General features: G+C 44.0%; 2 protein-coding genes across 3 annotated transcripts in view; one reads left to right on the top strand and one right to left on the bottom strand.

The window, feature by feature from the left end:
- Positions 1-12: 12 nt before the first annotated feature.
- PMF1 (polyamine modulated factor 1) overlaps positions 13-13,081 on the top strand; it is a 33,822-nt gene continuing 20,753 nt past the window's right edge. For both annotated transcript variants that reach the window (XM_066362202.1, XM_066362201.1), the window contains exon 1: positions 13-196. In XM_066362202.1, the coding sequence (XP_066218299.1) occupies positions 39-196 (158 nt within the window). In that variant the 5' untranslated portion in view covers positions 13-38. The remainder of the gene's footprint in view (positions 197-13,081) is intronic.
- On the bottom strand, positions 3,195-3,710 carry LOC136390980 (NHP2-like protein 1). The gene has a single exon (XM_066362204.1). The coding sequence runs from the start codon at positions 3,687-3,689 to the stop codon at positions 3,303-3,305; it is 387 nt and encodes a 128-aa protein (XP_066218301.1). The 5' UTR covers positions 3,690-3,710; the 3' UTR covers positions 3,195-3,302.

The raw sequence follows: 13,081 nt of genomic DNA, 5'->3' as shown, positions 1-13,081 counted from the left end.
ACAGCAGGGTCAGTTAGATTTGGCGGTTCGACTTCAACATGGCGGAAGCAAGGAAGGCCGCTGTAGGTAGCGGCTGTGACGAAAAGGTGCCTGAGAAGTCCCCCGAATCCGTGTCCGACTGCACTACCATTTCGAGGATGAAGCTCCTCGACACCACGGTGGATACTTTTCTCCAGAAGCTGGTCGCCGCCGGGAGGTAAGGTGGAGAGGTGGGACTGCGAATAAATTTCGGTGGGTTAGGCGTGAGCTGCTGAGGAGCGAGTTTGGTCCGCCAGTGTAGGTTCCGCGAGGTCAGCGCGGTAAAACCGCAAAGAAGTCAGTCACGTGGGTCCCGGGTTCAAGGGTTATTGACTGACAGTCTAATGGAACTCTGGCAGTTCCTGAGCTTCGCGAGGTCACGTGATGTGTGTTCACACGGGTTAGGTAGCCGGGACTAGTCACCCTGTTCTCCAGCTTTTTCTTTTTCTTTTGATAGAGATAGAATCAGACAGGGACGGATAGGACGGAAGAGAGATGAGAAGCATCAGTTCTTCGCTGTGGCTCCGTAGTTCACTTTCTCATATGTGCCTTACAGGGAGTCGGGGGGAGCCTGCAGCAGAGCTGGTGTGGGGACCCCTTGCTCAAGCCGCGACCTTTCGTCTCAAGCCTGCAACCACGGGGTCCTGTCTCTGATCCCAGGCAGCAAGCCAGCGACCCCGCGCTCACGCCCGTGACCCCAGGTGTCAGCCTGGGTCCTCCAGGTCCCGTCCAGGGCTGTCTCCGCCGCGCCCCCGCGTGGTCAGGCCAGCCAGTCTAGGTTTGACAGACGTAGGTGCTAGAGAGGGAAGATAGAGGCTTTGGAATTAGATCAGGGTTCAAGTCATGGCGCGCCATAGTGTGAGCAAGACTTAACCGCTCCGTGCCTCAGCCCCTCAGCAGTAAAATGGAAACAATAGGACCTTTCTCAAAGAGTCGGTTTGGGAATTAAATGAGTAGATACACAAAAGGCGTTTAAACGGTGCCTGCCACATAGAAAGCATTAGAATTTTAATTATTCTGGGAATAATACCTTCACTGGGTATTATTAAATAAGACTTTTCCTGTCTTAATTTTTATTATATATAGTTTATTTTTCTATGTTTTATATGAACAGTATTGTAACGATAGTGGACACTCTAAGGAAAGAGTTTTTTTGTTTTTGTGACAGAGACAGAGAGAGCAAGGGACAGATAGGGACAGACAGGAAAGGAGAGAGATGAGAAGCATTAGTTCTTCACTGCAGCACCTCAGTTTTTCATATGTGCCTTGACCAGGGGGGGACACTACACCAGACCGAGTGACCCCTTGCTCGAGCCAGCGACCTTGGGCTCAAGCTGGTGAGCCTTGCTCAAACCAGATGAGCCTGCACTCAAGCTGGCAACCTTGAGGTTTCACACCTCCGTCCTCTGTGTCCCAGTCTGACGCTCTATCCACTGCGCCACCGCCTGGTCAGGCTCTAAGGCAGGGGTTGGGAACCTTTTTGGCTGAGAGAGCCATGAACACCACATATTTTAAAATGTAATTCCGTGAGAGCCATACAACGACCTACAACCATGAACATGAGCGGTAGGAAATGAATGGATTGTAATACATGAGAATGTTTTATATTTTTAACATTATTCTTTTTATTAAAGATTTGTCTGCAAGCCAGATGCAGCCCTCAAAAGAGCCACATCTGGCTCACGAACCATAGGTTCCCGACCCCTGCTCTAAGGGAAGAGTTTTGCCCATGACCCCAACTTCCGGCATGTTAACACTGAAACACTGTTATCAGAACTTAAAGGTGTTTGACCACAGTCTGTTCTCCATCCAGCCCTGTTTCCACACCTGTTCTTTGACCTCATCAAGACTCTCATCTTCACCTAATCTCCTTTCCTCTTGGTTTCTTCCCTCTCCCTTTTTTTCTACAGAGATTTTATAATCCATCTCTTCACTCATTGATTCTCTCAGAAAATATTTGAGTGCCTACTGTGCCAGGTTGTGTGTCAGGTGCTAGAGATAAAATGAAGCAGACGGGGTCCCCATCATGGAGCTTTCATTCAGTGGGTAGAGAGGTTCAGTAAACAAAATAATCACAGAGCTTGGTAAGATATTGAATAGATAGTGCAGTAACTTAAGGGAAAGGAATACACTAGCTAGGATGGTTAGGGGAGCCCATTCTGAGGAAGTAACATTAAGCTGAAACTTAAAGAACGAAAGAAAGAACTAGAGACAAAGCCTTTAGGCAAAGGGTTCATCTTGTGCAAAGGCCCCAAGATGGTCAGGGCATTCTAGGAACTGGCAGAGTCCTGCTGGGCTACAACATAGTGATCAGAGGGAGAGTAAAATCAGAGAAGGCTAGACAAGCGGGTGACAGACTTATACGGGGTCTAATTTCCATAGTAACGAATTTGGTAAAATAATTGTAATTATTATTATTTTTTTTTTTTAAGAACATATTTCTTTACTAGGCTTTTCACAAGAATGACACATTAGCATTTTCTGATGTGATACAGAATACAAACATGTGAGCCACACAGTGGCAGGAAACAGGGGTAGGGGCTCTCAGAGATGGTACCAAGTATCCACTGAAGAAATCTCGATTTACCAAAGACAGGATGTTTCCTGGACTCCATAATCTCTGTTGTAGCTTTCAGGTGTCCATGACTTGCCCAGAATCCTTTATGCCAGCACCATTTGACCCTATTTTTTCTTGCCACTCTAGACTCCTTTAAGACCTAGGTCAGCTGCCTCATGTCTTACTAGTCCAGGCCTCTTTTGGAATTCTGCAGCACGCACATCTTTGGTATGCTGCCATCCTACCATCCTCAGGGGCACAGTTAGAAGTGGGAGGGACAAGCATAACATCATATGACCAAAAGCAAACAGCAGGGGTACATTAGCAAATGACACTTGGGCATACAACAACCTCACAGAATACATGCTTCATCCCCAAATGATACACATTCCCCTAGAGAGCAAAGAGAGCCCCTAGATCAATGTATGGAATGATTTTGTAGGCCAGGTGCAAGGGAAATCAAGTGGGGGTGTTTACTTCACCGTGCCCCACACACAGAAGGTAGTTTGTGCCTAAAAAGTAGGAACAGGATCTCTACCCTGACCCTTTCCTCCTTTTGAATGGTGTCACTACTCTGCTTTCATCTGTTTTGTGCCTTAGTTCATTTTTCAAAAGGGAGGAAAGATGGCAGAGAGAAAATGGAAGGAGAGATTCAGGGAGGGGGCGAGGTAAGGATGACGACCCCAGGGGGAGGAGTCAGCAGGAGAATATGGCAGAGACCACTGGTTTAGACTAAGAGCCTTTCAATTGACTGTTGAATGGACTGGATCTGCTGCTTCAGCTGTGAGCCTTCTTTGATGGTGACAGAACAGGCGATGACAGGCCTGGAGACTCCACAGGCCCGGCCCAAGGCCTGCTTGGAGCGTACAAACACATAGGGCACATTCTTGTCTTCACACAGCAGTGGGAGGTGCAGGATGATCTCCAGGGGTTCAGCGTCTGCAGCCATCACAATGAACTCAGATATTCCTCTGTTGAGAGTTTTGGTGGCCTCATTGGCTCCTTTCCGAAGCTGCTTGTAATTACATGACTGCTGAACAAGGTCCAATAGTTTTTTGGTGAGGTGGGCATCTGCGAGAGGGTAGGCCTTCGGATTTACATCAGCCTCACTCATAGCTGCGGTTCCGCTGTCTCGCCTCTCAATTGTAATTATTTTTATGGGCTATTTGTGACACATCATTATATGTCCAGGCAAGCTTCTTCCTTTGATTCATTGATTGGTTGATTGATTTTTCCCTACTCATTCTTGCCTTCTTCTCCCCTCTCCATAGGCCCTGCTTTCTGTTGGTTATATGTCCTCCATTTTTCATTTATTTGGATACAAATATTTATCCACCATCTCTGTAATGTCATGGGCTTTGTTCTAGGAGCTAGAGGTATATCAGTGATCAAGGTGGAAAGGTTGTACCTTGGCTGGTTAGTTCAGCTTAGAACATCGTCCTGATGTATGAAGGTTGCAGGTTTGATTCCCGGTCAGGGCACATACAAGAATCAACCAATGAATCCATGAATAAGTGGAACAACAAATCGATGTTTCTTTCTTCCTGTCTCCCTCCCTTCCTTCCTTCCTCTCTCTCTCTTTCCCTCCCTTCCTTCCTCTCTCTCTTTAAAATTAATAATAATAAAAAAAGATGGAAAGGTTACTGTTGTCATGGAGTAGACATTCTAGTACCATAGAGAAAAATAAATCAGCCTGACTAGGCGGTGGCACAGTGGATAGAGCGTTGAACTGGGATGTGGAGGACCCAGGTTTGAAACCCTGAGGTTGCCAGCTTGAGCGCAGGCTCATCTGGGTTGAGCATGGGCTCACCAACTTGAGCACGGGTTGGCTTGAGCGTGGGATCATAGACATGACCCCATGGTTGCTGTCTTGAGCCCAAAGGTTGCTGGCTTGAAGCCCAAGATCGCAAGAGGTCACTCTCTCTGCTGTAGCCCCCCCTCCTCCCATCAAGGCACATACGAGAAAGCATTCAATGAACAACTAAGGAGCCACAACGAAGAATTGATGTTTCTCATCTCTCTCCCTTCCTGTCTGTGTGTCCCTATCTGTCCCTCTCTCTGACTCTCTGTCTCTGTCAAAAAAAAAGAAAGAAAGAAAGAAAAAGAAATCAAGGTAAAGGAATAGCAGTGGGGAAAGGGGTCTGGGTTAATGTGAGTGTAAGGAAGTGACATTTGAATATGTTCGTTTCCTTGTAAAATGTTTTGTGTGTGTATGTTTTAAGTTTATATGAATCATAATTGTGCTACATATTTTTTTCACTCAACACTTTTATTGTTCAAGGTTTACTTGGTATTTTAGTTGGTATGATACTTGTGTAGTTGACTGCATTATTACTATGCAAACTTTTTTCTTTTTTCATAATATGGCAATATACACTATTCTGATATGTATAGTATACAAAATAAGGTCCTTTTATGCTTGGTCTGTGGTAGTGCAATGGATAGAGCATTGAGGTCACCAGTTTGAGACCTTGGGATTGCCCGGTCATGGCACATAGAGCAAGCACTTAGTGAACAACTAAGGTGAAGCAACCATGGGTTGATGCTTCTTGCTCCACTTCCCCCCCACCGGTAAAATCGATTAAAGAAATCTTTAGAATAGTTATGCACAAGATGTGTGCTATTGGATTTATACATTGAATCGCAGGTTGTGAGTGACTGGATAAAAAGTTTGTTAGGCATGTTGGGTAAAGGAACCAGAAATTATACTATAACATACAGTGAACACACACCTAGTCTGAAGGGCACTGTAGCATCAACAACATTTTTTTTAGGTGAGAGGAGGGGAGATAGACAGAATCCTGCATGTGCCCCCCCACAACCAGGATCCACCTGGCAACCCCATTCTGGGGCCATGCTCCAATCAACTGAGCTATGTTTAGTGCTTGGACCAACTGAGCTATCCTCAGCGCCCAGGTGATGTTCAAACCAATGGAGCTACTGGCAAGAGAAGAAGAGGGAGAGAAGCAGATGGTCAATTTTCTTTTCTTTTATTTATTTATTTATTTATTTATTTATTTATTTATTTTATTTTTCAGAGAGAGAGAGAGGGATAGACAGGGACAGACAGACAGGAACGGAGAGAGATGAGAAGCATCAATCATTAGTTTTTCATTGCGCGTTGCAACACCTTAGTTGTTCATTGATTGCTTTCTCATATGTGCCTTGACCGCGGGCCTTCAGCAGACCGAGTAACCCTTTGCTGGAGCCAGCAACCTTGGGTTCAAACTGGTGAGCTTTTTGCTCAAACCAGATGAGCCCGCGCTCAATCTGGCGACCTCGGGGTCTCAAACCTGGGTCCTCCGCATCTCAGTCCAATGCTCTATCCACTGCACCACCGCCTGGTCAGGCTGGTCAATTTTCTTGTGTGCCCTGACTGGGAATCGAACCTGGGACGTCGCTGCTCTGGGCCGATGCTCTACCCACTGAGCAACTGGCCAGGGCAACACCATTTTTACAAAAGCTCTAACCATGTTCTGTAAGTGCATATGGTTCAGAGCTTTTCAGTGTTTGTCATTCCATGATAAGCATCCAGCTCTTACCCATTGCTTCCCATAGACACCTCCTTGCCTCCAACTCCTGCCTCCATGTATTATGCCAGGTTGAATGTCCTTGTACATCTTCTCATGAAGTAGTGCTAGAATTTCTAAGGTCTTTAATGGAGAGAGATCACTAGATCTGAGGGTTTACCTATATTTTGTCAGACTGCTTTCCAGAAAAGCTGTTCCTTTCTCCTACAGCCTCACCATCACTGGGTATCCACCATTCTAACATTTGCTCTTCTGAAGTTGTGAAATGGGTATCATTGTTGTTTGAATTTGCATGTCATTGATTTCCTCAGAGATTTGGGGATTTCCTCATATACTTGTTAGTTATTTGGCTTCCTCTTTTGTGAACTGCCTACTCATTTCCTCCAGCTTTTTTTTCAGACTCCCTCCCTTTTTTTAAATTGGGGTTTTTATTTTGATCTGCTTGAGTTCCTGGTATAGTGTAGAAATCCATCTCTTGTCAGACTAAAGAGGGAAATAATCTTTCTCTGTCTGTTAGGTGCTAATTTTGTCTATAATGTCTTTTGGGGAACAGAAATCTTTAATCAAATTTTAAACCCACAGATTTTAGTTGTTTATACTTTACCCTAAGAGGATGAAGAAGAAAGAGAAATGCAGTAATTTCAGGGGACCTCCTCACAAACTGTATGAATCCTCATGACTACTTTCTCAGCCTCCCTCAAATAGACATTATAAATTGTTAAGTATTGCCTAATCTATTTGTTAAACCCTTAATTTTTATGTGATTACATTTTCCTTCTTATGGTTTTGTGCTTTTGGGGTCTTGTTTATAGAGGCTATACTTACACCTGGGTCACAAAGATAATCTCCAGTGTTTGCTTTTGTTGGCTATTTTATAATTTACTTTCTACTTAAATCTTTAATCTTCCTGACCTGTGATGGTGTAGTGGATAAAGGGTGAACCTGGAATGCTGAGATCACCAGTTTGAAACCCTGGGCTTGCCTGGTCAAGACACATATGAGAAGCACCTGTGAGATGATGTTTCCCATCCACTCCCTTCCCCCGCCCCATCTAAAATAAATAAATAAAATCTTTAAAAAAATAAATCTTTAATCTGTCTGGATTAAGGAGTAAGGTGGTTGTCTCAGCGAGTCTCATTTTTCTAGTTTTCCAAGTCATTGTCAACTAAACAGTTCATCTGTCCCCATTGCTTATGGATCCCCCTTTATAAATGACAAGTCCCTCTGTTTATTGTGCCCCTGAGTCTCTCTGCACCACTGACTTTTTTGCCTGTCTTTGTGCAAGTGCATATGGATTCTTTTTTTTTTTTTTTGGTATTTTTTTTGAAATGAGAAGCCGGGAGGCAAAGAGACAAGACTCCTGCATGTGACCTACTGGGACCCACTCAGCATGCCCACCAGGGGGCAATGCTCTGCCCATCTGGGATATTGCTCTGTTGCAACCGGAGCCATTCTAGCACCTGAGGCAGAGGCCATGGAGCCATCCTCAGCGCCTGGGCCAACTTTGTCCAATGGAACCTTGGCTGTGGGAGCAGACGAGAGAGACAGAGAGAAAGGAGAGGGGGAGGGGTGGAGAGGCAGATGGGCGCCTCTCCTGTGTGCTCTGGCCAGGAATCGAACCTGGGACTTCTACACACTGGGCCAACACTCTACCACTGAGCTAACCAGCCAGGGCAATGCATATGGATTCTTAATACCAACCAAGACTTTTTAGGAAAACTTAAGTCTGGGGCAGGTGAATCACCCCTCGTTTCTCTTCTCTTCAAATTTGTCACAGCTATTTGGGGACCTTGATATTTCCTTGTAAACTTTAAAGTGAAATTTTCTGGTTCCTCAAAACATTGAAGCTGCTATTTTGGCTGTTATTGTAATATATATCAATTTGGGAAAAACTGGCTGTTTGCAATGTACGGTAAAGTTCTAAAGTTCTTTAGGACTCATTCATTCTCTTTTAGATTACTGCCTAATACTTGACAGTTTTGTTTTGTTTTGTTTTGTTTTTTTGCTGTTGTGAATACTCTCATTTTCTATTTTCTTTTAAAGTTAGTTGCTGATGCTTAGAGAATTTATTTATTTTTATAAGATTATTTTGTATCTAGCAATCTTTTTAACTTTTATTGATTTTTTAGAGAGAGAGAGACATCAAGTTGTTGTTCCACTTATTCATGCATTCATTGGTTGATGCTAGTATGTGCCCTAACCCAGGATCAAACCTGCAACCTTGACATGTTAGGATGATGCTCTAACCAACTGAGCTAACCAGCGAGGGTCTTGTATCTAGCAACTTTGCTGTACTCTTTTTTTTTTAATGTCTTTTTTTAAACTGATTGATTTTAGAGAGACAGAGGAAGGGAGAGAGAGTGAGAGAGAAGTCTTCATTTGTTGTTCTACTTAATTATGCATTTATCGGTCACTTCCCCTATGTGCCCTGACTAGGTATCAAACCTGCAACCTTGGTGTTTCGGGACAACACTCTAATTGACTGAGCTAACCAGCCAGGGTCTTGCTCCACTCTTATTAAAGTATATCCTCCCTCAAAGTGCCCAAATCATAGGTGCCCAGCACACCCATGTAACCAGCACCCAGATCAAGAACCAGAACTCCAGGAGATACTCATGTGCTCTCTTCCCTCTTTATCTTAAGTTGAAAGGGTAGTCATTTTCCTGACTTCTGTTTCCATAGATTAGTTTTGCCTGCTTTTTTTTTTTTTTTTTAAGATTTTATTTATTGATTTTAGAGAGAGAGGGAGTAAAATTGTAGTTGCTTTGCTTTAGTTATTCATTGCTTCTCATATGTGCCTTGATTGGGCAAGGCTGGGGTTTCAAACAGGCGACCTCACCATTACAAGTCATGCTTTACCCACTATGCCACCATAGGTCAAGCTGCCTTTTTTTTTTTTAACTTCACTAAATGAAATCATATAGTATGTTACCTTTTATGTCTGGCTTTCTTTCCTCAACATTGCCTGTGTGAGAGTCATCCAAATTATAATCAAGGACTTTTAGAGAGATATATTTGTCTTTGTGCAAATGTAAAGCATCCCTAATGTTTACTGAAATCTCTCCATAAAGTTTACTATACGTTTTTGGTACATTTTTGCAAATTAAGAAAGTTTTTGTCTCTTTCTAGTTTGCTGAGAGTTTTAAAAAAATCATAATTAAGTGTTGAACCTTACCAAATATTTTCTTATTAAGATGATCCTGTAATTTTTCTTTGGTTCATTAATGCTGATTATCTATATTGGCAGATTTTATGGAAGTTAAACTGTCTTTGCATTTTTAGAATAAATCTATTTGATTATGATGTATTTTAAAAATATTGTAAAAAATATATATAAAAAATATTGTATATATTTATATTTAATGAGATTTGTGTTCATATGCTCATAAGCAAAATAGGCCAATAATATTTTCTTTCACTGCCTTTATCTGCTTATAGAATGAAGGAGACATGGCCTGACCTGTAGTGGTGCAGGGGATAAAGCCTTAACTTGGAACGCTGAGGTAGCTGGTTTGAAACCCTGGGCTTGCCCGGTCAAGGCACATACAAGAAGCAACTATTGCGAGTTGATGCTTCCCACTCCCCCCCATATAAAAAAATCAACAAATAAAATCTAAAAAAAGATACATTAGCCTTATATAAACATGTATAAAGAGTTGTACAGTAGCCTGACCAGTTGGTGGCACAGTGGATAGAGCATTGGCCTGGAATGCTGAGTACCCACGTTCGAGAACCCAGGGTAGCCAGCTTGAACACAGGGTCGCTGGCTTGAGTGAGATCATGGACATGACCCCATGGTTACTGGCTTGAGCCCAATGTCGCTGGCTTGAACAAAGGGACACTGGCTCTGCTGGAGCCCCACCCTCTACCCACACCAGGGCACATATGGAAAACAATCAGTGAGCAACAAAGGTACCACAACTATGACTTGATACTTCTTATCTCTCCCCCTTCCTGTCTGTCTCTGTCTCTGTCTGTCTCTCTCTCAATAAAAAAATTAATAAGTAAATAAATAATTAGGTTATGGTAGAAAAGCATCCACATACTATATTAAATATCATTTTTATCTAATTACATTAAAATTGCAGTTGATATAATATTGCATTTTATATTCATTTTAAAATAATAAGTATTCAATTTTGAGCTTATACTTAGAAGCCATGTTATTTATTTATTATTTTACAAGAGAGAGAGACAGAGACAAGCAGGGAGAGAGATGAGAAGCATCAACTCGTAGTTGTGGTACAAGTTGTTCATTGATTGCTTCTCATATATGCCTTGACTGAGGGCTACAGCAGAGCAAGTGACCTTTGCCCTCAAGCCAGTGACCATGAGATCATGTCCATGATCGCATGCTGAGGCCTTAGGGTTTCAAACTTGAGCATCCCAGGTTGATTCTTTATCTACTGTGCCACCATCAGTCAGGGAAAACCATTTTATTTTATTTTTTTATTTTTTATTTTTTTTGTATTTTTCTGAAGCTGGAAACGGGGAGAGACAGTCAGACAGACTCCCGCATGTGCCCGACTGGGATCCACCCGGCACGCCCACCAGGGGCGGTGGTGCTCTGCCCACCAGGGGGCGATGCTCTGCCCCTCCGGGGCGTCGCTCTGCCGCCACCGGAGCCTCTCTAGCGCCTGGGGCAGAGGCCAAGGAGCCATCCCCAGCGCCCGGGCCATCTTTGCTCCAATGGAGCCTTGGCTGCGGGAGGGGAAGAGAGAGACAGAGAGGAAGGAGGGGGTGGGGGTGGAGAAGCAAATGGGCGCTTCTCTCATGTGCCCTGGCCGGGAATCGAACCCGGGTCCCCCACTCGCCAGGCCGACGCTCTACCGCTGAGCCAACCGGCCAGGGCACCATTTTATTTTTTTAAGTCTAAAGTATTTTGTCTGTCCTTGAAAAACTTGTCATCCAAAAGTTCTGTGCCTGGGCTGCTAACTACATGGTAGGAGCCACAGAGGTCCAGGTAAGAGACGTGGTGCAGCTGAGACATATGGGTGGATGTGAGCTGATTGGAGGTAGAATGGATTGGAGGGGAAGATTAGGGAAAGGGGAACTCCAGGGGGATGTCAACTTTTCATGATAGTGATTGGGTGGAGGGTAGTGCCATGTACTGAGATGTGGGAAAAACACTGACCACTGAGAATTCAGGGAAAGAAACAGGTCTGGAGTTTGAGATGCAAGGCAGCCACACTTCTGTTTCTCAGCTCCTTGGCTCCCTCTTCCTTTTAACCCATCAACTGGCAAAACTCCAAGTTCGGTGAGTCTGTACTCTTCGTCCCTGTACCCAGCTTGCTGGGCAGCACTGTAGAATCTCACCCATGGTGAAAAATACTCACTCCATCCACAAAATATGGCTTTTGGCTTCAGCTGGGCCCTCAGTGAGCCCCATGAGTCTCATACCCTGAGAGCTAGTTCTGTTTCCCTGCTGCCTGTGAAAATGTCTCTGAAGGGGGAAAGACGAGAAGCATCAACTCACAGGTCTCAGTGAAATGACCTGAACAGCTTGTTAATAGAGAAGATGGAGGCCACTAGGCAGGAGTTTTCTACATCTATAAATTTGGCTGAGAGATGCCCAGTCCTGAGTTGTCCTAACTACCTTGCCATCAAGGCTATGGCTTAAGGTTTCTACATTCTCAGGCTCTGGTTTACTAACTCCATTTTTTTTTCTCAGTTTAGGGCAGTTTGCCACCAGTCCCTTAAACTGTTCCTTTCCAGATTATTTAATAATTCTGTTGCTAGATACTGTGGATATTTTTTCGGCTTTACCCTACTTGTGCTCCTTGTAGCATTTGACACTGTTAACTACTTCTCTATCCTTGAAATTTCTTCCTTGACTTCCAACACCATTCTCTGCTCCTTCACTTCACTAGCAGCTCCTTGGGGTCCTCTTTCTCTACTTCTCCCTTAAATGTGTGAACATTGCCCTTTCCTTACTTCATCTTCACATGAATGACCTCATCCCATTTGATATCTTGCTGCTGCTGAAAGCCGCTCAGAGTCATGCTTCTTACCATAGCCTCCAAGGCACCACAAGCCCCTGCCTACTTCTTGTGCCCCTCCCATGGTACTAGGTCATATTGACCTCCATATTTCCTAGACTATCAGGAGCTTTCCTGCCTGAAGACATTTGCACTTGATGTTTGCTCCTTCAGGTTGGTTTTCTTCCATCTCTTCCCTGACCTCTCTGAAGCCACCTTTCTCCCCCGGTTATTCCTTATCATGACACTTTATTTTACTTCTTCATAGGACTTACCCACGGTATAAAGTTCTATTGTCTGCCTGTTTACTTGTTTGAGAGCTTCTTCCCAGCATAAAATGTTAAGACCCTTGAAGACAGGATCTTATTTGTCTTGTTCCCCACTCTCTCTATTCATTGCTTATCACAGTGCCCTGCACAAAGGAGACAGTAAATAGTTTTGGAGTAAATGAGGATTCCCAATCCACACATCTCCCCTGAGCTTCAGACCTCTATCGCCAATAGTTTTCTACTTGAAATCTCCAGATAGTGTGTCCTACAGAACCACCAAGCTCGGTGTGGCAGAAACACAATTTCTCCTCCCTCTGGGGTCTTTAACTTGATTGAAAATACCACCATCTACCCATTGTCTAGGCCAGAAATTGTAAGTCCTCATTGACCCCATCTTCCCTCTCACTTTTTATTTATTTATTTGTTTGTTTGTTTATTTGATTTTTATGGGGGAGAAAGAGTAGTGGGGGGTGGGAAAGAAGTGGGAAGCATCAACTCATAGTAGTTGCTTCCCATATGTGCCTTGACCAGGCAAGCCCAGGGTTTCAAACCAGTGAGGTCAGCATTCCAGGTCAACGCTTTATCCATTGCGCCACCACAGGTCAGGCCCCTCTCACCTCTGGTCAGCTACCAAGCCCTGTTAGTTCTAACCTCTCTCCTCAGTTTCCTCCTTCCCATCCTTGTTCCAGTGCTCTAGTCCAGGCCCTCATCATCTCTTGCTAGATAGTC

Source organism: Saccopteryx leptura, chromosome 2, assembly GCF_036850995.1.
Source record: "Saccopteryx leptura isolate mSacLep1 chromosome 2, mSacLep1_pri_phased_curated, whole genome shotgun sequence".
NCBI classification, from domain to species: Eukaryota; Metazoa; Chordata; class Mammalia; order Chiroptera; family Emballonuridae; genus Saccopteryx; species Saccopteryx leptura.
Note: the sequence above shows the minus strand (reverse complement) of the source record. Positions and strands in the feature narration are given on the sequence as shown.

What these genes read in the sequence shown, in the direction of transcription:
- LOC136390980 (XM_066362204.1), bottom strand. Translation starts at nt 3,689, where the DNA reads ATGAGTGAGGCTGATGTAAATCCGAAGGCCTACCCTCTCGCAGATGCC.